The sequence below is a fragment of the Anolis carolinensis genome, chromosome 5 (assembly GCF_035594765.1).
Source record: "Anolis carolinensis isolate JA03-04 chromosome 5, rAnoCar3.1.pri, whole genome shotgun sequence".
Classification (NCBI taxonomy): Eukaryota; Metazoa; Chordata; class Lepidosauria; order Squamata; family Dactyloidae; genus Anolis; species Anolis carolinensis.
Window position 1 is genome coordinate 46,746,076 of NC_085845.1, and position 25,992 is coordinate 46,772,067.

Genomic DNA, 25,992 nt, shown 5'->3' on the forward strand with positions numbered 1-25,992 from the left:
AACTCATCATTAAATCATTAAACAATCATGTTGGAAGGTTAAAACAGAACATTTTGGACTATAATTCCACTAGCCATCAGGAATTTAAGAGTCTGGGTTAGAGTCGAGACACCTCGACTGATCCTCACATAATTCTAACAGCACAAACACTGAATGCTTAAATAGAGCTGATATTGATAGTAATCCTACACATCTATAGTCAAAAGCAATCCCATTGAGTTAAATAGTATTTATTCACAACAACATGTGCACGAATTGCTATCTTTAATTCTGTTATTTGATTATTTAATCTCCCTTTAAGAATTTATACATTGCTTTCCCTTCTCAAGTGAGAATGGAAAATGAAGCAATGGCTCTGAAAAAGTGGCATTTATAGCTGATCTTTTGTCATTGCAGAATTTGCCCAAATGGTGGTTGTGTTGCGATGACAAAAACGTGTCATGGGATCCTCAGAGGATGTACAAATAATGTAATGGGGGTCATGGGTAACCTATCAGGGCTTTGAAGCATTGGCTAAGAGCTACAAGTGTAATAATGACTAATTTCAAGAACATTATCACAGCACCCCTTATGCCAACAAAGAAACTCACACATGACTTCTAGCTTTCCTGTAGGCATTAAATAACATCATACCACCTTAAAAATAACCTTTCCATATACGTATTTAATGCTGATTGCTTTACAACTTGGGGGTTAATGCATGGGGCTCCCTATAGGACATTTGTAAAATTTACTTCCACAGTCCATTTGCGGAAATGTTGTATCTGCATAGAACAGCTCAATGAAGTTGATTGGGTAGTGAATCCATTCCCCTTTCCAATCAGTACAGCTTAACTTGGTTGTTCTGCCTAAATATTTATATTTTAAATGAGTACGATTGTAATAAGTAATTTTGGTTTTAGTTAAGGACCATTTAATATAAGGCATCCACTTCAGGATGGCAAACAAATCACCAATGGACAACTAGAGAATGCATGAATGATAATGTACAGCCATGGCTTTTATTATTTATTCATAGAGAACAGTGGGTTTTGGTGTGCGGCTTTGAAATATGTTCAAACTGGTAGAATATAATAAAAGCACTGTGAAAATTCTATTTCATTAAGTTTTAATCATAAATCACTCTTTAAAATAAAACATAAAATAAAAGTCTGTCACAAGCACTTAAGTCTAGAGAAAGGAGAAGGACAGCAGAAAAGGGAAGAGCGATCTTGCCATGCTATTCGTTTTTCTGTTACCTGTCACTTCTATGTTAAAAGGAGACAATGCAAACAAGGAGAGCACAAACTTTGTCCAGACTCACAATATTTTTTAAAAATAAGGCAATGTGAATTAGAGATGTATGAAACCAGGATTATTTTGCCACACAAGGTACAAACTATAAAAAAATATCCCAACATATCTCTGTTGGCTCATGAATAAATGGCATCAACAATCATCAATGAACACAGTGTAACCTAGATCTATCCTGCACTGAAATAATATAAAAGATTAAAACAATTCCACAGAAAAGCCTCCCCTACGTGAATATTTTTAAAGAACTTTCATGCTGTAATTTATCTAGTGCTGAGCCAAAACAGGAAGCATTATTTCAAATATTTTTCACTCTCTATAAAAATTGTTCCCAAATCCAGAAAAAGCACAAAACTATTTTCCAGATGGGACAACTGAGAGATAACATAGGAGCAAAAGTTATACCTTAGGTACAAAGAAAGCATAACAGATTTGGTTTACCAATTGGCATTTTGAAATAGGGTTGTGATAGACTCCTTTCTGAAATCCTAGAAGACATCTCCCAGTCAAAAGTAGATAGGATTGGGTTGGGCTAGACAAAACAATAGTCTAACAGCATTAAGTCATTTATTATTCCCTAATAATAATAACAATACAACAACAACAATAATAATAAATCTTTATTTCTATTCCGCTTTTCTCCCTAAATGGGACCCAAAGTGGCTCACAACATTATATAAAAGACAATACAAATCTATCTATCTATCTATCTATCTATCTATCTATCTATCTATCTATCTATCTATCTATCTATATAAAACAATAGCTTATAAAAACAGATTTACAGTAAGAAATAAATAAACACATTTAAAAACATTAGTCTAATACAGTTATTGAAAGCAACTCAACAAGACAGACGAGGATCTTAGCGCAACTCAATAAAAGTTAGCTTTCCTGTCATTACAGCTAAGTGTCTTCATAAATCAGTGGATTACAACCTTTGGGCCTCCAGGTGTTTTGGACTTCAACTCCCAGAAATCTCAGCCAGCCTACCAGCTATTAGGAACTGTGGGAGCTGAAGTCCAAAACACCTGGAGGCCCAAAGGCTGGAAACTACTGCTCTAAACCAACGGTGTACACTTATCTAGCTAGAACAGACTGTGTACAGTGTTCTCTCACTTATCGTGGGGTTTACATTTCAGGACCATCCACGAAATAGGGACACTATTTTAATTTTAATATTTATACATTATTTTATTTACCCCATTGCTGCTTGTTCTCCTCCTCAAGGCTGCCCCCTTGTCACGACCCAGGCTGCAGAGCACCAATAACCATACACAGAGGCCAGAATCTATCTAATATCTTTATTAAGGAAATATATAAAGTTAATAAAAGCAAGTGTATGAAATAGTCCAGAAGTAGACCTTTCAGGAAAGGTCAAAATTAGTCCAAGAAAACAATGTCCAATAAGAAATATTAAGGTCCAAAGTTGTAATCCAATAACCGAAACACTCACTTTGCCAGGCAAAGTGAGGGGAGATGACAAGGTCCTTTAGTCCATGAACTTGAGCAAGGCTAGGAAATACTTGAAACGAGGCTTGATACAAGGCAACAAGGAACGAGGAGCGAGAACAAGATCCGTGGAATTACTTGGCAAAATCCGGAAAACAAGGCAAGGCTGAGTCCTGGAAAACAAGGCAAGGTCCGTGGAGGTAAACAAGGCTGGAAACGGGAACGAAGGCTTGGAAACGGGAGCGAAGGCTTGGAATCAGGAACAAGGCTTGAAACAGGAACGAGGCTTGGAAACGGAGCGCGCTGTCCACACACAACTTACTCCAGTAGCTGACGAATTGACTCCGCAAGATCCCTTTGTGGGTAAAACACCTAAATAGGGTCTAGTTTTCCCACCAAAGAACAGTTCACTGGGGAACCAGAAACGAAAGCTAATCTCTGAGTCCAGATGCATGACTCCTTAAAGTTTCTCATGGAAAACAGGCTTAATCAGCTAAATTCTTAGCAGCTATCCTAGCACTCCTGCGAGAGGCCGCTTGAACTCCTCTCTGTTGTTTACAAAACTCGTGGCGAGAAAACACAGGAGATTTAGGCTCAGGGCTTGTTTGACAGACTTCTGGAAGACAAATCTCTTGCAGGTGCAAGGTTCCCAAATCTGGCTGGGAAGGTTCCAATTCTGACTGAGACGGTGAAAAACCCAAGTTCTCCTCTTCATCTGGGACTACAGTGCCATGAATGGGACTACATGGCCCATGACTCATCACACTATCCCCCTCCTCAAGCCCCCTCTCAAACTGGGACTCTCTCCCCGAGACGCGAGGCCGCGGCTTGGCGGGATAGGTCTGATGGAAGCGGCGGGTTAGATCAGGAGCATGGACTGTGGAAGCGTCTTCCCAAGAGCGTTCCTCGGGGCCAAAACCCACCCAGTCAATGAGATATTGTAGGCGGCGGCGGTGAAAGCGAGAATCCAAAATGTCCTGAACCTCAAACTCCTCCTCTCCATCTACCCAAACAGGAGGGGGGGCCGGCCGGTCTGTATCAGGGCGCACACCATCCGCCGGAAGGAGTAGGGAGCGATGGAACACTGGATGAATGCGCATTGAGCGCGGATGTTGGAGTTTGAAAGTCACTGGGTTAAGTTGCGCCACCACTGGATGGGGGCCAATGAAACGGGCATCTAACTTCCGGCAAGGGCGATGGGAGGGCAAAAAGCGAGTGGACAGAAGAACCCGGTCTCCTACCTTGATTTCGGGGCCCGGCTGGCGATGTTTGTCCGCGTGACGTTTATAGTCCTCCTTGGCTTGGTCTAGTTGCTGGAGCAAGAGTTGTTGCACCGCTGTGAGTTCCTGCAGCCAGTCCTCTGCTGCGGGAACTTCTGAGGTTTCAATGACAGGAGGAAAGAAACGTGGATGGAAGCCGTAGTTTGCAAAGAACGGGGTTTCTTTAGTAGAAGCCTGGACCCCATTGTTGTAGGCAAACTCTGACAACGATAACAGGGAAGCCCAATTGTCCTGTTGGTAGTTCACATAACAGCGAAGGTATTGTTCCAAAGTGGCATTGGTGCGCTCAGTTTGCCCATCTGTTTGGGGATGATGAGCCGAAGATAAACGAGAGTCTATGCCCAATAGTTTTTGTAGTGCTTTCCAGAAACGAGAGGTGAATTGGGACCCACGGTCTGTGACCAAACTCTTGGGCAATCCATGCAATCTGAAAACATGTTGGAGGAATAGATCTGCAGTCTCTTTGGCCGTGGGAAGGCCTTCACAGGGAATGAAATGGGCTAACTTGGTGAAAAGGTCCACCACCACTAGGATTGTGGTGAATCCACAGGAAGGTGGTAGATCAGTGATAAAATCCGCAGAGATTATTTCCCATGGGTGGGATGGGGTAGGGAGGGGATGCAGAAGCCCCCTTCTCCCTTCTCCCTTCTTGTCTTGGAGCGCTGGCATACTGGGCAGGTGTTGACATATTTTTCCACATCCTTGCGGATCTTGGGCCACCAGAAATCTCTTAGGATCAAATGCATAGTTTTGAATAGTCCGAAATGCCCTGCTGGCTTGCAGTCATGACACAGACGAAGTGCCTTTTCTCTGCCCGGTCCTGGGGGGATGTAAACATGATTTCTATAGCAAAGTAGCCCATCCTTAAGCGAAAAGGGAAAATGTAGTCCTTGGCGAAGTTGGTCCTGTGCCCAGGCATCTACTTGCTGGCTGGCCCTGATTTCCTGAGCACCAAGGGGCCCTGGAGTAGAGGGAGTTGATTCAATGGGAGTGGATTTGGTGTTTCCCACTGTGAGCGTGGCAAAGTTCTCGGGTTGTAGCAGCTGAGATTCAAAGGTCTCCTTGCGCCCTGCAGCGTATTCCGGTTTTCGTGACAGAGCATCTGCTTGCTTGGTCTGGCTGGGGTTACATAATGAATTTGGAAGTAAAACGTTCAAAGAATAAAGCCCAGCGTTGTTGCCTCTGATTTAGCTTGCGGGCAGTTCTTAGATGCTCTAGATTCCGATGATCAGTATGGACTTCAATGGGAAATTTGGCCCCTTCTAACCAATGTCTCCAAGTTTCAAAGGCTGCCTTTATGGCCAATAGTTCCTTTTCCCAAATGGTGTAGTTTCTCTCTGGTGCGGTCAATTGACGGGAATAAAAGGCACAAGGATGAAGATGATCTCCCACCGGTTGTAGGAGTACAGCCCCAATTGCCACATCGGAGGCGTCCGCCTGCACGACAAAAAGGGTTTCAGGATCTGGATGCTGAAGGATTGGCTGGGACGTGAATAATTTCTTTAGTTGCTGGAACCCTTTCTCTGCTTGATCTGTCCAGCGGAAGGGCTGTTTCCCACGGATGCAGCTGGTGATTGGGTCAGACCAGCGGGCAAAGTCTGGAATGAACTTGCGATAGTAGTTCGCGAACCCCAAGAATCGTTGCACCTCTTTCTTGTTGGTGGGCGCCCGCCATTCCAATACTGCTGAAACCTTTGCCGGGTCCATGGAGAGCCCTAGTGGCGAGACGCGGTACCCCAGGAAATCTACCTCTTGTAGATCAAAAGCACATTTTTCCAGCTTGGCATAAAGTCCATGATCCCGCAATCGTTGTAACACCATTCTGACGTGGTTCTCATGTTCTGATTGTGATCTAGAAAACACCAAAAAATCGTCCAGGTAGATGATCAAGAACCGATCTAGATAATCCTGAAAGATGTCATTGACAAAATGTTGGAACGTTGCGGGAGCTCCACATAATCCATAATTCATAACTCGGGACTCGAATAATCCGAATTTAGTCTGGAAGGCGGTCTTCCACTCGTCCCCTTCTCTGATGCGAACTAGATTATACGCCCCCCGAAGATCCAGCTTGGTGTAGACCTTGGCTCCTCGAAGTCGGTCTAGTAGGTCCGAGATTAAGGGCAGGGGATAGCTGTTCCGCTTAGTGATATTGTTCAATGCTCTATAGTCCACCACCAAGCGTAATTCCCCTGATTTCTTTTTCACAAACATCACTGGGGAAGCGGCTGGGGATTGAGAGGGTCTGATGAATCCCTTGCAAAGGTTTGACTCTATAAACTCCCTGAGAGCTTCTTGCTCCGGTTCAGTCAGGGAGTAGAGATGTCCTCGCGGGATCGGGGCCCCCTCCACCAAGTCAATGGCACAGTCATAAGGTCTATGTGGGGGTAATCTCTCGGCCTCTTTTTCATTGAATACATCCCAATATTCTGAGTACTTCTTGGGCAAGGTGATAATGGGTTCAGTGTCTGTGGCATGGCAGACCTTGGCTACAAGGCAATGGTTTTGGCAATATTTTGAAGCAAACTGCAGTTCTCTGTTGGACCAGGAGATGCTTGGGTCGTGAAGTGTCAGCCATGGAATTCCCAAAATCACAGGGAAATGGGGAACCTCGGTAACAAAGAAGGAAATCTCTTCCATATGTTCCCTTATCCACATTCTGGTGGGTTCCGACCACTGGCTTACGGGACCCGTCTTGAGGGGGCGGCCATCGATGGCTTGCACCACACGGGCATTCTTGAAGTCATGGTATTGTAATCCCAGAGAGTCGGCATACTCTCTATCAATGAAATTGTTTGTGGCTCCTGAGTCTATCATGGCATGGACCATGACTGGCCCCTTTTTTGCTGACCACAAGGTAACCACTAGAAGAAATAGGACCCCGGTTGGCGGCTCTTGAGTGGGTTTTTTGACCGGGTTGGCGAGCCTCTCTACGCCCGGTCGCTGGCTTCCCCCGCCGGCTGTGCGCCAGCCGCCTCAGACGTCTTCGTCTCCGTGGAGGACGCCGCCGCCAGACGGGCGGCGGGCTTCCCTTTGGCTGGGCACTCTCTGGCGAAGTGGCCCCCGTTTCCGCAGTACCAACAGAGATTTAGGCGTTGGCGGCGGGCCTTCTCGGCGGCATCTAACCTGGGACGCACATTGCCCAACTGCATCGGCACCTCCTCGCTCCCCCTGGGGTGTGGGGCTGGTGGTGGGGGTCTCCATACTGGACGCGGCTGGACGCTGGTGGGAGCGGGAGGTTTCACCCCAGCTCTACCGCTCTGGCCTCGGACCCATTGTTTTCTGTTGGCAAGCATGACTTCAGCTCGTAAACATTGATCAATGAGTGCTTCAAGAGAGTGGGGGGGATCCACCTTGGAAATTTCCTCCAACATCTCGATGTTGAGACCCTCCCGAAATTGTCCTCTGAGGGCTATATCATTCCATCCGGTGCTGTGGGCCAGCACTCGGAACTCGGCTATGTACTGGGACAAGGGTCTGTCCCCCTGAGAGAGGCGCCGGAGTTTATGGCCGGCTGCCTCCAAATTGTCTTCGATCCCCCAAGTCGCCTTAATGTGATCCAAGAAGTGTTGCGCTGATCTTAGGTGTGGGGAAACTTGGTCGAACAGTGCCGTCGCCCAGTTGGCCGCTGGCCCGTCTAAAAGGCTGTAGATCCACGCCACTTTGATGTCTTCTTGGGGAAACTCGGCATTGCGGGCCTCTAGATAAGCCTGGCATTGGCGACGGAAAACATGAACCTTAGAAGCTTCTCCAGAAAACTTGGTTGGCAACGCCAGGGCCGGGAGACGGATTCCGCGTTCCTTCAATCCCTTTATTTCTCCCTCCTGCGCATTGAGCTTATCACGGATGCGGTCCACTTCCTCCTTGTCGATGGTGTAGCTGAGTGGCTGGCCTCCCGGTCCGGCTCCGGTAGACATTCTGGCCTAGGTTAATTGGTGCTTAGGGTGGCGGAGTCAAACTGTCACGACCCAGGCTGCAGAGCACCAATAACCATACACAGAGGCCAGAATCTATCTAATATCTTTATTAAGGAAATATATAAAGTTAATAAAAGCAAGTGTATGAAATAGTCCAGAAGTAGACCTTTCAGGAAAGGTCAAAATTAGTCCAAGAAAACAATGTCCAATAAGAAATATTAAGGTCCAAAGTTGTAATCCAATAACCGAAACACTCACTTTGCCAGGCAAAGTGAGGGGAGATGACAAGGTCCTTTAGTCCATGAACTTGAGCAAGGCTAGGAAATACTTGAAACGAGGCTTGATACAAGGCAACAAGGAACGAGGAGCGAGAACAAGATCCGTGGAATTACTTGGCAAAATCCGGAAAACAAGGCAAGGCTGAGTCCTGGAAAACAAGGCAAGGTCCGTGGAGGTAAACAAGGCTGGAAACGGGAACGAAGGCTTGGAAACGGGAGCGAAGGCTTGGAATCAGGAACAAGGCTTGAAACAGGAACGAGGCTTGGAAACGGAGCGCGCTGTCCACACACAACTTACTCCAGTAGCTGACGAATTGACTCCGCAAGATCCCTTTGTGGGTAAAACACCTAAATAGGGTCTAGTTTTCCCACCAAAGAACAGTTCACTGGGGAACCAGAAACGAAAGCTAATCTCTGAGTCCAGATGCATGACTCCTTAAAGTTTCTCATGGAAAACAGGCTTAATCAGCTAAATTCTTAGCAGCTATCCTAGCACTCCTGCGAGAGGCCGCTTGAACTCCTCTCTGTTGTTTACAAAACTCGTGGCGAGAAAACACAGGAGATTTAGGCTCAGGGCTTGTTTGACAGACTTCTGGAAGACAAATCTCTTGCAGGTGCAAGGTTCCCAAATCTGGCTGGGAAGGTTCCAATTCTGACTGAGACGGTGAAAAACCCAAGTTCTCCTCTTCATCTGGGACTACAGTGCCATGAATGGGACTACATGGCCCATGACTCATCACACCCCTTGCTTCGACCCTGCCATGTGGCTCTGGCTGCTTCTGCCAGGGAAGAAGGAATGCTGCTCCGCTTGGTGAGTGAGCTAGGGAGGGCAGTCGGCAGCAGTGGCAGAAGAGCCTGGAAGAGGCGGGCAGACTCCTCTTCTGCCGCCGCTCCAGCCGGCCATGCCGGGAAACGTGGAGGACTCGGAAGAGGGGGCGGGACTCGTGGAGGGTGGATACGTCCAAGTATTAAGGTCCCAAGCCATTTAGAAATTTATATCTTTTAAACCGAGACACATTCCCTGCTCCGTGTCCTCCATCCAGAGTAAAGGTAATAAGAAGACTTTGTTTGTCTTCAGTGATCCCCATTAGTCAGCAAAATCTGGGTGAATATTTTGGAACTGTGCCCATTATTTTTACCATATGATCTCTCATTCATCAGGGTCACACAGTAAAAGAAAGAATTTGTAAAAATGATGCTGAACTGTAATGGAACTGTAAACATACATAAAATACAAAAAAAGAAGTAAGATGATCTTCTTCAAGGGACCTTTTGTGTCTCTCAAAAGGAGAGTCAGACAAAGTCTGCTTGATGGCTTGTCTGTCCTCCAGGCCATTTTGAGGTCTCTCTTTTTTTTCTTAAAAAAAGCAAAACATTGTGCCTATTGGGGATGGATGCTCCTATAAAACAAGGTGGCACTGCACACTTTGTTTTAGCCAACATCCATGATGCTTTACCCCAAAAACAAATATGGATCCACCCTCTCCAAGTGCTGGTCATTTCCATGTTGGTGCTACTCCCAGAGGTCTTGGGAATGGAAAAAATTAGAGCTTGTTCAATATTGCTCTAAAGCCAACTTTTCATACTGGTTTTCAATACTAGTTTCCTTATCTGTATTGGGAATGCTTTAAAATTACATACATTAAATATTCTGTAAAGCAAAATTGTGCCCTCTCAGCTCCAAGAACACAGAGCTAGAAACAAAATTGTTATCTCTCCTTTGGCTAATTAGAAGCTACTTGATCCTTTGCTTGAAAATGTCAAAAATGACTTATTACTTCACTACCACCCTTTCCTTTTCACAGCAGTTTCTCTGGGCTTCACAAAATGCTACACAAAGAGCTGAGGGATCCTGGTCTTCCCAAAATCCCACAGTCCATTATTCAAGTTGTTAAAGTCTCATTCCATAGTTCCCTATTCACCAAACGCCTGCATAAAAAGCCAGGTCTTACTTTTTTTCTAAAAACCTGGAGGGATGGGGCCTGCCTGATATCAGTAGAGAGGGAGTTTCACAGCCAAGGGGCCACCACTGAGAAGGCCCTGTCTCTCGTCCCCACCAAATGAGCCTGCGAAGAAATTAGAACTGAGAGCAGGGCCTCCCCAGCTGATCTCAAAGCTCTTGTAGGCTCATGGAACGAGATGCGTTAGGACAAATAAGTTGGACCAGAACCGTTTAGGGCTTTATAGGCGGCACTTTGAATTGGGTCCGGTAGCAAATTGACCGCCAGTGGAGCTGACGTAACAGAGGGATTGTGTGCTCCCTGTCTGCCGTTCCAGTTAGAAACCTGGCTGCCGCTCGTTGGACTATTTGAAGCTTCCAGACCATCTTTAAAAGCAACCCCATTTAGAGTATATAGAGATATATACTCAAGACAGCTTTATCCAGAATGAATATACCTTTAGATCTAGCTCACAGGCGTTTCAGTATCAAATGGAAGATTAATAAGAGCCATATTCTGAATGTGTATATTTTTAATTAGACTATACTTGAAAAAAAATTGGAGGAGGACTTTCAAAAACAGCACACACATATGCCTTTCTGATGTTTTCACTGTTTAAAGCAAGCCCAATTCTCCCCTTTGAGTCTGGAATATCTTTTTCTTTCCTAATTTATGTTTACATATCTGTTTCTGATATGTAAAAACCTATGTTTGATGGGAGCGAGGGACAGCTGCTCAGTCTTAATAAAAATAATGTGGCTTCAGGGAGAAGTATGGTGTCATCCCCCTATTATTATTAAAACTTCCCTATCAAGAGGCATCTTCCAAAGGGACAGATTCCTCTCTTTCGCAGCTCACCGACAAGATAACTGAAATATTGGAAATATATATCTTAAAAACATACCTGTCCAATTATGAGTGGAACAACAACAGTCATGAACAGCTGGGAGAATATTGATGAAAAAGGCACAGATGATGAGGATCCAAGCTGGAAGAGAACAAGAATGGGCAAATTTAGCATGGAATTTTACTTACTAATGAACTATTTTCAACAACAGTGTTTTCCATTGTTTTTCCCCATTTTAAATAATGGTAAGTAACTATTTTAGGAGCTGTTGAGAAAATATTAACTACAGATGTAACGAACTACTTTGGGGATATTCTTGGAAATATTTAATTGTATCCAGTCATTTTCACAAGGCAATTTCCCAAGATCTGTATAAGTGACCACGTATGGATCTCCCTTCTAGGAGACCAAATCTCTTTCTTCTCTATTTAGCTCAGTGGTTCCCATTTTTTTTTTAACCAGGGATCACTTCACCAGGGACCACTCTCCAATGTTAGTATCAAAAGGGTTATGAATCAGTTTTTGGTTTAGATTAGATTAGATTCAATTTGGTTATCTGGAGTTCTGGTTCAGAAAAGTACATTGGATAGACCACATCAGCTCTAGTTTCTGATACAGAACATATGCCGTCCAGTAGTCACCATCTGCTCACCCACGGAAAACCATATTTAATAATGTAGAGCTGATGTGGTTTACCCAATGCAATTTTCTGAATCAACACCCCAAATAACCCAAGGAATAGGCTTAAAAACAAAAACACAAAGGTGCCACCACTTCCAGGCACCACATGGAATGTCTCCGCTCTGGGGGAGAGAGGAGGAGGAGAAGCAGCAGCCAGGAGGCTTGTTGTCGCATCTTTTGTGGGTAGTCAACCTCTTTCCTCCCAACATGCCAGTTGCCTCAGCACTATAAGAGGGTTTCGTGAGACCAGTTGCTCTCACTGTTACTGCAACGGTGCAGTAACAGTAAGGCCGGGGACCATATTTTAGTTCTTGGGGATTACAGGTGGTCTACGGACCACAGGTTGGGAATCACTCATTTACCTCCTGTCAGAAAATGTTTTTTAAAAAAGTATTTTCAAAGATACTCAAATTCTTCTTAGTGCCGTGAACTAGTAATTCCTGCAATTTTTTGTGGCTGTTCAAAGGCTCATGGGTTATCTTTAACTAGGAAAGTAGCTAACAAACATAATAATTAAATTACAAACAGTAACCTAACAAATATATTTTTATGAAGTATTCATAGGTTTAACATCTGATCCTGCTGGCTTGTGTGATTTCTTCCTTGATAGAAATCTTGTAACTCTCTTCAGAACAGAAAAGCAAAAGGCATACGCAGAAAGAAATAAGATATAATGCTACAAATACATTTTGAATAATGCACCATCAACTGCTTACTAAGCATTTACCCTTGCAAGAAGATTAGAAATGACTTTTGGAATGATTTCTTTGTACATTTTACAAATGTAACACTAAGCTCAAAACAGGCAAATCCTAAAACATTGTGCTAAATGTTGACTGACTCATCTTTCCCTCTCCATCTTTTCATCTTCCTTTCGACTTCATGCAATCAAACACAGCTAAGTCTTCATTCCAAGAATAGTGCAAAATACCACAGTTAATGTTATTACTGTCAAACTGATTGATAGAATGTAAAGAACTTGAAGAAAAGTGACTGAACACTATCAAAAAGAAGAAATAAGCTGAGGAAGCAGAAAATGTCTATAAAAGCTGGGATATATTACACAGAACAGCAAATAGCAAAGCAGTAGATGGCACATACACAGAGATTAGTGATTTTTTTAAAAGAGAAAAAGCTTTTCAGCATGACATTTTACTGATGTTTAGTCAGTACCATTGTTTTGCTTTCTATCTACTTTTAGCTATGTGAGCTTTATCTATATTTATATTAATACAAATTTCTTCAAGATTCTATTGTATCATAGCATGACTGAGGAGTAGAAAGTTGGGTTGATTGAAAAAGGTTTTATTCTAGCTAAATATGGAGCCAGACAGCAATTATTTGCCCTCCCAAATAGAGCTCAATTTCTGTAAGTTTTTCAGAAGGTATGGATCAAATCCCTTTCTCAGATTGGTTAATGATTGTTAGCAGTAGTCTTTTTTTTGTTTGCTGTTTCATGCTGCAATATTTCTATGGCATCTCTTTCAGTAGTCTACTTGCTCAACAATATCTCTAAAGCAATCCTGTTCCAAAGCAAATTATTTTTTGGACCTACAGCTTTTAGAATCAGGAAGTTGCAGCCCACAAAGCGACTCTGAGAAACTTTTTGCAGTAGGTGCCACTCCCTACCTTCAGCCCCACAATGCTTTGAAATTATATTTTGCGGTATTCTGGGGAAAACAAAATGGTAGCATATTCTCTAAAAGAAAGTCATGGGCGTTAATGACTCTGCTACTGAAGGCAGCTTAATTGAAGGGAAAACAAACATTGCAAAGAAAAATTCAGAGAAATGCCCTCCCAAATTCATCAATCATCAAAATGTCATTTGGAAATAATTTACATTCACGTCTAGGTGAAGCAAATGGAAGAGAATTTATTCAAAATGGCTCCTATAAAGTACCATTGCATTAAGTATTACAGGACAAAACCAGGTTAATCTATTTCCATTCTGGGCAAAGCTATCACTAGAATGTGTGTGGGGAGTGAGGATTATATTGGAGTAATTCCATCAAGAGGAGCGACACCGAAATGACTGCCTCCAAGATTTTTGTTCACACACACATACAATGTGGATAGCTATAACCACAAAATATTCTTCCTAAGATATACCAACAAGGTGAAAACTATGCTAATTTACTTTTTGAATATTTCTAATGTGCATGCATTCCAGTCTGAGCTATCATTATTGCCCAATTACAATAAGGCTTCGAATCACATGGTTTTGTTTACACATGCTCTTATTTCATTGCTGCTGTTTTTTTTTAATAGTTGCTGATTTTGTCATTATAGTCAATGATAAACGGATGTTATGATTTACGAATAACATTAGTACAAAAACATTACTAAAGGTTCTTTATGGTCACTTATGGGATGAGATCCATGAGTTATCACATTGGGTGACATCAACCTCAATGGAAAAATAACTGAATAGATATTAAGGTTATAGTGAAAAACAATGTCAGCTCTTATCGGTTGCAAGATTCCCCTGCCCCCCACGATTTCCACACTCTTCTAAAAGAATGCACAGACGAAGCCATACAGATCCCATCATATGATGCAGGAGGATTTCCACCTCTTGCCCGTGCTTCTTCGTCTGTGAACTGTCTCTGAAGTGTAGGGAAACGGGGGAACCGGAGCCAGTTAGAAATCATCTTCTGAATTCCCAATGTGCATGAAAATGGGAGAAAGCAGGGGGAAACACCTGGATGGGATCTATCAAATCTGTCCATACTGAATGGCTTCAGTGACGTGGAGTAATGCATGTTCCTGTGGGCAGTCTCCTACCGAGCATTGATGCTCCATTTCTCTTTCAAAATCTGTCTTAAAAGTGATGCCTCCTGTCTCCTTGTGAGTAAGGCAATTGGGAGGGAAAAGCAAAGGAGTCAATTAAGAGAAATTGTGCCTGTCTTAAGAATGATGCTTCCTGTCTCCCTGAGACTAAGAAGATTGGGAGGGAAAGCATAGGGGCTCATGGAAAGAAATGGTATTTGTCTTAAGATTGATGCCTTCTGTCTCCTCTAAATGGATTGTTGAGCTGGGAGAATGCGATCACATGTGATGGAGGTAAGTAAAATCTCAGAATGCCACACAAAGAAGACTCCACTTGCAAAGAAGACAATTCCCCACAATTTCCCAAGCCCCATTGGATGAAGTTCTAGTTCCTCCTCTGTAAGTTGACCATAGAATGATGCTCAAGGACCAAGAACTTCCTAGAGAGATGTTCTCTCATGTTAAGCAGCTCTACTGGCTGCCCATAATTTTCCGGTCCCAATTCAAAGTGCTAGTTATCACTTATAAAGCCCTTAACAGCTTGGGTCCTGCCTATCTTCGTGACTATATCCCCCTATGAACTAACACGGGCTGTAAGGTATGCTGTGGAGGCCCTCCTCTTGATCCCATCACCGTCACAAGCACGGTTGGTGGGGATGAGGGAGAGGGCTTTCTTGGTGGCCCCGGCTTTGGAACTCCCTCCCCAAGGAGATTAGACAGGCCCCCACACTGTCCTCCTTTCGTAGGGACTTGAAGACGTGGCTCTTCAATCAAGCCTTTGAGAATATTTAGCCCCCAGTTGTCCTACAAAGTAAATGCACATCCTGCACTTTATCCCAAGCCCTCTCTCCATTACTGCAGCTCACACTTACTTTATTCCAATGTTTACAGCCTGAACATGGTGCCAGGAATTTACCGCCACGGTTAGAGGAGGAGTCTGAATTGATGTTTTATAAGTTGCACATCTTTTCTTTTATTGTATTTTATATTGTGCTCACTTTTATGTTGTTTTTAGGTACCTTGTGTCGTGCATAAGCCACCCCGAGTACCTTCGGGGAGATGGTGGCCAGATGTAAGTATAAAGTTGTTGTTGTTGTTGTTGTTGTTGTTGTTGTTGTTGTTGTTATCATCATCATTATTAAAGTATAGCAATTTTATTTGCATTTTTCCACTTTAATGGGGGTTCTGTAACCCCAACAAATGTGAAAGGCTGTCTGTACTACTACTACTTTTAAAATGTTGATTAAATGGGATCTTCTTCAATAGTGTTTTAAACAGTAATTTAAATAATTAAACTCCAGTCTTTCATTAACTCTAGGTATGCACAATACAGTTTAACCTTTCCCCAAATGGTGTTTTTAAGTATACCTTACTTTATACCTTACTTTACTTTCTACCATATCAGTAAGTGGTAAAACCTTCCTTGGGTTTCTAATATATCCAGTCTCATATATGAAAAAAATGTGGTTGGTTTTTAGTATTACTGGGGGTAACACATTTTTAGAAGGAACATACTCAGACACATTGGTGAATAGTTATTTCTAAATGAAAGTGGTTGAAAAATACATACTGTTAAATAAAATTATAATTATTTTTAGTCCATCATGGAGTTAAAAGAAAAAAAATTCTTAAAAGGAATCAATCCAATATTACGTTCAGTCACAGTTTTCATTTCAAAAATACAGTTCTCCCATTTAATGCCATTCATTTAAGATATTACATTATTGATGCAAAATGTATAATTTATTATAAGTATTCACTCTTCCCTTTGTGTACTTCAACATTTCTTTAACAACTTAGTTAATATTACTCATTTTACATTAACAAGCGTGTAAAAATAAAGAGGTTCAAACCATTAAATGCTGTCAGGAATTAATTTTGTACAAATTGGGGCAAAATGTAAACTCTGATCAATAAATGTAAAGCTATCCTGAGGGGAAAATTCTTGTCTTATTAAATCATACATTTAGATTAATATACTCATTATTGTTGCTACTTTGGAGGTTTGAGAGAGCAGAACAGAATAGGAAGCAGAAGTAAAAGACATGGCTCCTGGGCCTAGGTTTTGCCAGGAAGCAAGTTTTAAATTATAATAATATTGCCATCATTATTAAGGAAAGTTATGAATTGTATTTATGCTTATGTAGCATCTCTGTATATATTTTCCATTCCAGCTAGTAACCAATACAATATTTTCACCAATGCTGAACCAAATGCAGTACCAAATGAGATCACCTCTTCATCTAGCTACTCTTTTTCTTCTAATGCACAGATACAGCTTAATAATTGGGAGATCTATCATTTTGCATATACAGTAGATATGGTGGGTTTTCAAAAAGAGAAAGTACATTATAAACAAGGCAGGGTAGCTGGTTTTTGTGATTTTTTGGGGCTTACAATTTCCATCAGCACTAGGTAACATAGCCAATGATGAGAAATTATAGACCCTGCAGTCCCAAAAAATCTGAAGGATCAGTTGTACATGTCTAGCATAAACCTTAGTAAAAGGAGAATGCTGTTTTACAAGGATACTGAGAAGGTGGAATGTATCCAGAGAAGAGTAACCAAGATGGTAGAATATGGAAACCATCCAATGAGGAATTGGGTAAGAGAAATTGATAGGTTTATTTTGGAGGAGACTGAGAGGTGATAACCATCCTGAAACATGAAGATTAACCATGGGGAAGATGCAGCAAGCTTCTTTTCTGCTACTCTAGAGGATATTTTAAAATCTGATTTAAAATATCATGAAAGATTAATCCTAAACATCACTAATCTATTCCATGCACTCTCTCTAATAATAATAATAATAATAATAATAATAATAATAATAATAATAATAATAATAATAATTTAAAAATAATAATTTTATTTTTATAGCCCGCCCCATCTCCCCGAGGGGACTCGGGGCGGCTTACATGGGGCCACGCCCAGGCGAAACAGACAATATAAAACACAACAGTATAAAAACAGATCAATGAAACAAATAAGATCATATATACAAAAAACATAATTTGATAAAATCCTGGGTTGACTCCTAAAAAGAACTGGGCCAAAGAAAGTGTGAGTAGTGTGAGCTATAATTGGGGAAGAGGTAGGTACCAGGAACAATTGTCCCGTTACCATGCTAGGGAAGGCGTACAAGAGAGAATATGTCAGGCTAACAGAGTGAAAAGTGCTATATAGATAAAATAGGCAACAGGATGATCCCTCGTTATGGAAATCAGTTGCCAAAGGCCTGTTTGAAGAGCCAAGTTTTCAGGCTCTTCCTAAAAGTAAAGAGGGTAGGGGCCTGCCTAATCTCCCTGGGGAGAGAGTTCCAGAGCCGGGGGGCCACCACGGAGAAGGTCCTCTCCCTCGTCCCCACCAACCGCGATTGCGAGGGTGGTGGGAGTGAGAGGAGGGCCTCCCCCGACGAATGAAGAGACTGTGCAGGTTCATAGGGGGAAATGCAGTCATGAAGGCAGGTGGGTCCCGAACTGTTTAGGGCTTTGTAGGTGATAACCTGCACCTTGAATGGCAGCCAATGGAGCTCCTTGAACAAGGGGGTTGTATGTGCCCTGTAATTTGCTCCAGTTAGAAGCCTGGCTGCCAAGCGCTGGACCAGTTGCAATTTCTGGGCTGTCTTCAAGGGCAGCACCACGTAGAGCGCATTGCAATAATACAGTCTAGAGGTAACTAAGGCATGGACTACCATGGCCAGATTTCATTATAATCTCTTTCCCACCTAGGAATGAGATATAGTCAAACGTCTACAACATAAGGGCCCCTAATACTGTTCATGACATTTCTCAACCAGAACTAAGAATAGACATGGGAAGCAATGGGGACATAAGAGGAATGGGAAGATGGTAAAAAAGAGGGAAAGAGTAAGAACAAAGGGCTTTCTTCTGTCTTCCCTAAGAAGTCCAAATTTACATCAGAGGTCCTTATCTCACCAATGAAAAATGCATTACGTTATTAATACCATCACTATTACTTTTGGCACAAAAATGCAGAAAATAGCATTTCAAATTTCTGATTTTATCCTAAGAGGTTTGATCTTGGAAGTTAAGCAGGGTCAGCCTTGGCTAGTACTTGGATAGGAGACTGCCAATGAATACCATGAAATATAGGCTGTATTTCAGAGGAAAGAGCTGGCAAAAGCACTCTTTTGAGTATTCCTTGCCTAAGAAAACTCTATAATGTTAAAAAAACCCACAAAAATATTAGTTAATAAATCAACTCTGGAATTTTAAGAACACCTCTTTACCATATACAATTAATAATATTTCACTATCTGCTACACTAGTACTATATCATTATAGAATTAACATTAAGATACTCACAAAAAGCAACAGAAGCAACGGAGTTATGACAATGCCCTGAAAGAAATAAGGAGAAAATTATTAGTGTAGAAAACACAATTTTCTTTTCATCATATCAGACCTTGTTGCATAATCCTACAACAAAACATTTGGGCACCTTCTTGAGAAACCAATGTAATATTATGTCAGTGAAAACAAAGAGATTTGTGATATTTTAAAACTATTGTAGCATGAACTTTAATGAACAATAATCTGGTGGTTGCTACATATCCACTGGATTCATATAATCTAGATATAAGTAATGCTTTGTTTAAATTCCTTGTTAAGAAGGAAACTTATTTGCAGGTCAAGGAGTGAGGAATGATCTATATCCATTGAAATTAGGAGTAGAAATTAAATCTCTTCTCGATCTATCATTCCACTTCTGACTTTGACAACTCCCTTCCCCTTTCCATGTATTCCATAAATATGCAGGCTCAATGCCTTGTAGACCCTCTTCCACCAACACCTTCCACTGTCTTAATAAACAGCCCCTGCCACAGAGGGGACAGGTGGCTTACTATCATATTGTCTGACTTGTGGCCCTCTCCTGAGTAAAGTCTGCATCAACCATGATGAATTAGGTGTCGTGTGATTTTGTAATGTAAACTGATATCCCCTAGGAAGTGAGTTGAGATCTCAAAACTCATTTCACTTGATTAGACTCCGTGTCTCCGTGGTGGGAAGGCAAGTCTTTCATCTAATTTAGTCACACAGGACCACTTCAGCTCTCCACATCCCCCAGGCAAAGGAAGGCAAAAGATTTGTTTTCTTCAGTGACAGCAAAGAGGCTTAAGGATGATTGTTGGGCATAAGACACAATTTTTAAGTCTAATGATGGAAAGCTTAAGAGGAGGTTTTAGAACTGGGACATAACATGACAAGCATCATCTCCACAACAGCAAATGGAAATTCTCACTTCACCCACTGCTTCATACTTCAATACCAAATAATAAATTAATAAAAGCAGTCTGCTACTCGGTGAATATTAATTCACAAGCCCTACATAGCCCTTTGATTCAAAACTAAGTTTGTGGTGTACCTATCACTCACTACCACATTAATAAGGCATAATATCTAAATTACAGAATGGCTATTCTGTAGTTTTTCCTTAAAAATGTTTATTTAGAATAATATTCAAAGTGGTCCATATTCTCTGATTGGGGTTTAAATTATGGCTCAACCATTTTTCTATGGGTTACTGTGACTTGCTATTCTGTTTTGAATTTATCTCCTTTGTTCACAGGGTTGCTGGTAAAGAAGGGTGAGGCTAGAAGCATACACAGGCAGTCGCCAAGTTATGAAAAAAGTAGGTTCTGTAAGTTTGTTTTTAAGTTCAATTTATTTGTATGTCAGAACAGGTACATTTTAAAGTGTAACTCCAGCCACACACAAACAAGCTTTGGATAGGATAGGGAAGGGTTAACACCCCTGTGGGGTTTGTTTTGCTGTATGTGCCCCAGTTTGGAAATTTTCCCCCCCACTTTCTGTCCCTGTGATAATTGGATTTTGAAAAAAATGGCTTGTTGTGGAAACAAGAATTGGTGAGAAAGCTTCAGTGGAGACACTTTTTCCTCATGATAACTCTTCCAGGAGTAAATTTCCCTTCCGAGGTACAGATTTCTCTCACTTTCTGTTGTTTCACCCCTGTTCTTAATTATGAGTCATTTGTAAGTCAGATGTTTGTAACTCAGGGACTGCCTGTATGGAATACACAGGCTGGTAGCTACTCATAGAATCATAGAGTTGGAAGAGACCTCATGAGGCACCGAGTCTGACCCCCTGCCATGAAGCAGGAAAACTGCATTCAAAGCATCCCCGACAGATGGCCATCCAGTCTCTGTTTAAAAGCCTCCACCACACTCCGGGGCAGAGAGTTCTACTGCCAAACAGCTCTCACAGTTAGGAGGTTATTTCTAAAGTTCAGGTGGAATCTCCTTTTCTGTAGCTTAAAGCCGTTGTTCTACGTCCTAGTCTCCAGGGCAGCAGAAAACAAGTTTGCTCCCTCCTCACTATGACTTCTCACATATTTATACATGGCTATCATGTCTCCTCTCAACCTTCTCTTCTGCAGGCTAAACAGGCTCAGCTCTTTACGCTGCTCCTCATAGGGCTTGTTCTCCAGACCCTTGATCATTTTAGTCACTCTCCTCTAGACATATTCCAGCTTGTCAACATCTCCTTTCAACTGCGGTGCCCAGAATGGGACACAATATCCCAGGTGTGGTCTGGCTAAGGCAGAATAGAGGGGTAGAATGACTTCCCTGGATCTAGACATTATGCTCCTATTTATGCAGGTCAAAATCTCATTGGCTTTTTTATCTGCCACATGACATTGTTGGCTCACGTTTAACTTGTTGTCCATGAGGACTCCAACATCCTTTTCACACATACTGCTATTGAGTCAGGTGTCCCCCGTTCTATATCTGTGCGTTTCATTTTTTCTGCCTACTGTGCACTTTTGGAACTGATCAAGTCAAATAAAGAAAACATAATTCTGAATTCCTTACTCCACTCTAGATAGGTGCTTTCAATTTATTTTAGGTTTATTTTAAAAGAGAGTCACTTGAGCTATGAGAGTCTGTTGGAATCTAGATTATTCAGGGAGATTCTATTCTCTTTCTCTAGAATATGACTTTTTATTTCAGGATAATCAACATATGAATCCAGTGCTTGTGTTCCTCATCATGGCCTTACTTTCATCTTCAGGAAATAATGGACTGGGAACAATATATTTTACACTGACTATTTATTTTATTTATGTTAAATGCTTAGAATGACTTTAAGAGTAAAGCCCTCTTAACCCTGCATAAAAGGTAACAGAAACATTAAGAATGAAAGAAAATAAAACAATTATTAGAAAAAGACCAGCATCCTGATAATTTTAATAAAGGCCAATGAAAGCAAAAAACTTTTCCAGAGTTTTTTCCCCCAGAAATTAGATCAGAAGGAGCTTGATGAATCTTTGTTGGCCACTTGAAAAGGCCCTTTCCCTTGTGTAGGTAAGTGGCCAATCCAGCTTCACTAAAGTTAACATGCACCTTGTCATACTTTGAAATGTTTATTGATCCCAAAGACGGTTTAAAATCAACACTGATAGGGTCAAATTCTTTTCTGAGATGGAAGTTTGATTGTGTCACACACAATAATTTGAATGACAAATTGGTCCCTTAAAATACAAACTCTTTTCTCCAATATGGTAACATTGCATATTAATTTAAGAATAATGAGTTATTTGTTTATGATTTTTTTTTAAAATGACAATATGCATTGAAATGCCCATGAAGATCCTCCATAATGTTCAGAAACATTACGGAGGGATCTTTTGGGGCATTTCAATGCACATTGAAATGTTCCTAAAACATTCCTTTAGTAAACATTACTTTTGCTATACTAAAAAGGAAGTAACATTGCATGTGATTAGTTATTTCACAAATATGTTGTTGTTATACCCAAAAGCAGCATTGTTACACACAACATTATTATGGTATTTCAAGAATACTTCTAAATTATGGTGTTATCTGTTTTGTAAGAAGCTGAAGAACACCAGAAGAATTATCCAGAATTATCCCACTTTTCAGTGATCTTTCTATTACAGTATGATATGCTTGAATTCCAATGCAAATGAAGATACCTGTATAGTACGTGAACCATGACATTACAATACTAGTTTCAGGAAATGAAAGGGATCATCTCTCATTTCTATCTTGGACACACAAATACCACTGCAGAAAAAACAAATCCATTCTAAAATTAGAAAACTTGACTGCTCTTCCCTCTACTGTGCTTCTTGGGCAAGTGCTGTCATAAAATACAGAGCATATAGAGAAATAGATTGCAGCTGAGCAAATCTTCTTTGCCCAAACTGCGAGCATGCCCTTGCTGAGGCAAGGTCACTGAACAGCTGCGTATCCACAAAGTTAGGGGAGTATGTTGAGCTTTACGATGCTGGCCGTAATGGAGTCAAACCTGTAAAGTGATTGCCTTTTACCATTTGAAAGAAAAACTTTCAAGAAATCCATTTACACCTCTGATGTGAAACCGACAGAATATATTTCAATGATTTTAGTGGGAAGGAGAAAGGGGGAAAAGAATTCACAGCCTGACCCAAAATGCTCATACAAACAAAGATTCTGCATAGAAGCAGTCACATCAAGAACCTGTAAATGCACTTGCTTTACAGTGAGGATCATCTAACATGTCATATTTTAGAAAGCTGGCTATGGTTTTCTAAAAGTAAAACTAGCACCCAGGGATAGATTTTATTGTTATCTTCTCTAGAAGATAAAACTAACTTCTTATTTCAGTTTTCCGTATTATTCTGAGGGAGAGAACTCAACAATGATGAGTTTTCCATGTGTAATTTCTCAAACCAGAATGCGATGAGAAATACAATGAAGTAAATCAAATCTAAAAGAATTCAGTGTTCAATTCTTGTCTCCAAAACAGCTGAAGTAGTGTTACCCAAGTAATGGGTCATCAGTGGGTGGAGTAGTGTTATCCAAGCCATCAGTGGGTAGTTCACAGTGAGTTTTGAAGAAAGCATGGCACAAATATGGTACCTGTCCCTGGCACACAGGAGAAAAATATTTGGTCCACCACCTCATCTTGAGAAGATCTGGAGGTCAACCACTGGTCTACAGTAAATTATTTACTGTAAGCAACTGCAGTCTTTTCGGCTGTCATCATTATTGACTTCGAAGTCACCATCCCTCAGCAACTAAAATATGCGGAGGGCAAGTATCTATAGAATCACTTCACTTCTGTCCTTCCGAACCTGCATTATGCTTTTAAGCAAGGAGAGAGGCCTTGTTCTTAGAATCATAGAATAGGAAGAGACTAACTAGCTTCATAACTGGTTAGACCTATCTTGTTGGGCTATGTACCTTTTCTGTTCTACCTGACAAAATCTGAAGCTCTCTGGGCAGTCTGAGGAAAGGGATTTTATAATTCCTACCCATGGAAATTCTTCAGCTAAAACAAGCAACTTGGGGAAAAGATATCATAATCATGTTACTTTCTTTGTGGTAAGAAGACTCCACAAGACTGTAAGAAGTGTTCAACAGAATAATTCTAACAGAACAACAAAAAGAGATTTGCCTTTAATAGATTGCACAGTTGTTGTCTTTTAAATGGAAAAATAGTTACTAACTCTGTGGAAAAGGAATGATCAACTTGCTTGACTGCAGCAATCAATTTTCACCATCTGCATCTGACCCCAGGGTTATATTCCAAATCACAGACCCACTAAAATTTACCTTTAAAATGAGGGGGGAGAGAACTTTTAAACAAGGATTTCCTACTTGTTTTAAAAGGAAATTTCCAGTTTGTAACCAGAATTTGTTTTGAGTTAGCAAAAACAATTTCCATCAAAATCCAAGAAAAGATGTTACAATAACAAGTTATAATTTCCTGGTATCCCAGATCCAATTTTAAGTACTCATGCTACATTTGATATTTTTCAATCCTCTAATACTGAATCTGTTTTTAGGAACAAATTTCATATTGTTGTTGTATGTCTTTCGGGCTGTGTGGCCATGTTCCAGAAGCATTCTCTCCTGACGTTTCGTCCACATCTATGGCAGGCATCCTCAGAGGTTGTGAGGTATGGATAAACTAAGTCAGGAAAGGAAAGAATATATATCTGTGTAGAGTCCAAGGTGTGGCAAGAGTTCTTTGTCACTGGGAGCCAGCATTAATGTTTCAGTTAATCACCCTAATTGGCACTGGAAATGTTTTTGTCCCTTGCCTGGGGGCATCCTTTGTTCAGTCAAGTCCTCATTGTGTTGGTTCCCATCTACTGTTTTGATTTTGGAGTTTTGTAATACTGGTAGCCAGATTTTGTTCATTTTCATGGTTTCTTCCTTTCTGTTGAAGTTGTCCACATGCTTGTGGATTTCAATGGCTTCTCTGTGTAGTCTGACATGATAGTTGTTAGAATGGTCCAGCATTTTTGTGTTCTCAAATAGTATTCTGTGTCCAGGCTGGTTCATCAAATGCTCTGCTATGGCTGATTTCTCTGGTTGAATTAGTCTGCAGTGCCTTTCATGTTCTTTGACTCTTGTTTGGGCGCTGCGTTTGGTGGTCCCTATGTAGACTTGTCCACAGCTGCATGGTATCCGGTAGACTCCTGCAGAGGAGAGAGGATCCCTCTTGTCCTTCGCTGACCGTAGCATTTGTTGGATTTTCTTCGTGGGTCTGTAGATAGTTTGTAGGTTGTGCTTCTTCATCAGCTTCCCTATGCGGTCAGTAGTTCCCTTGATGTATGGTAAGAACACCTTTCCTCTGGGTGGATCTTTGTCTTGACTCTCATGGCTTGTTCTTGGCCTTGCAGCTCTTCTGATGTCTGTGGTGGAGTATCTAATTCAACCAGAGAAATCAGCCATAGCAGAGCATTTGATGAACCAGCCTGGACACAGAATACTATTTGAGAACACAAAAATGCTGGACCATTCTAACAACTATCATGTCAGACTACACAGAGAAGCCATTGAAATCCACAAGCATGTGGACAACTTCAACAGAAAGGAAGAAACCATGAAAATGAACAAAATCTGGCTACCAATATTACAAAACTCCAAAATCAAAACAGTAGATGGGAACCAACACAATGAGGACTTGACTGAACAAAGGATGCCCCCAGGCAAGGGACAAAAACATTTCCAGTGCCAATTAGGGTGATTAACTGAAACATTAATGCTGGCTCCCAGTGACAAAGAACTCTTGCCACACCTTGGACTCTACACAGATATATATTCTTTCCTTTCCTGACTTAGTTTATCCATACCTCACAACCTCTGAGGATGCCTGCCATAGATGTGGGCGAAACGTCAGGAGAGAATGCTTCTGGAACATGGCCACACAGCCCGAAAGACATACAACAACCCTGTGATTCTGGCCATGAAAGCCTTCGACAACACAAATTTCATATTCTTGAAAGAAGTCCAGTAGTTTTACACTTCATTTTTTTAGGAGTCCTTACATATTTTGCAATTGAAATACTCCATAATACAGAAAGTACTTTATAACTATGAAAAAATAATAATAAAATAGATTCCTAGTGCTTTCATTCTTGCCTCTACTATCTGTAATTTTATAGTTAATAAGTACAACAGCTTGTGCTTTTTTTCACTTTACACCTTTAATTTACAAGCTTTTAAATGCTGAATAATCAGTCTATTTTCCTTCT

The 25,992-nt window shown here is 41.3% G+C and overlaps 1 protein-coding gene across 4 annotated transcripts in view; it reads right to left on the minus strand.

Annotated features, from left to right (window-relative positions):
* slc10a7 (solute carrier family 10 member 7) overlaps positions 1 to 25,992 on the minus strand; it is a 183,403-nt gene that overhangs the window by 39,465 nt on the left and 117,946 nt on the right. For all 4 annotated transcript variants that reach the window (XR_010006281.1, XM_062980930.1, XM_062980929.1 and 1 more), the window contains 2 exons: positions 18,786 to 18,821; positions 11,065 to 11,148 (listed from right to left, as the gene is read on the minus strand). Coding sequence is in view for 3 of the 4 variants with exons in the window: in XM_062980930.1 (XP_062837000.1) it covers positions 11,065 to 11,148; positions 18,786 to 18,821 (120 nt within the window). In the remaining variant the exon portion in view is untranslated. The remainder of the gene's footprint in view (positions 1 to 11,064; positions 11,149 to 18,785; positions 18,822 to 25,992) is intronic.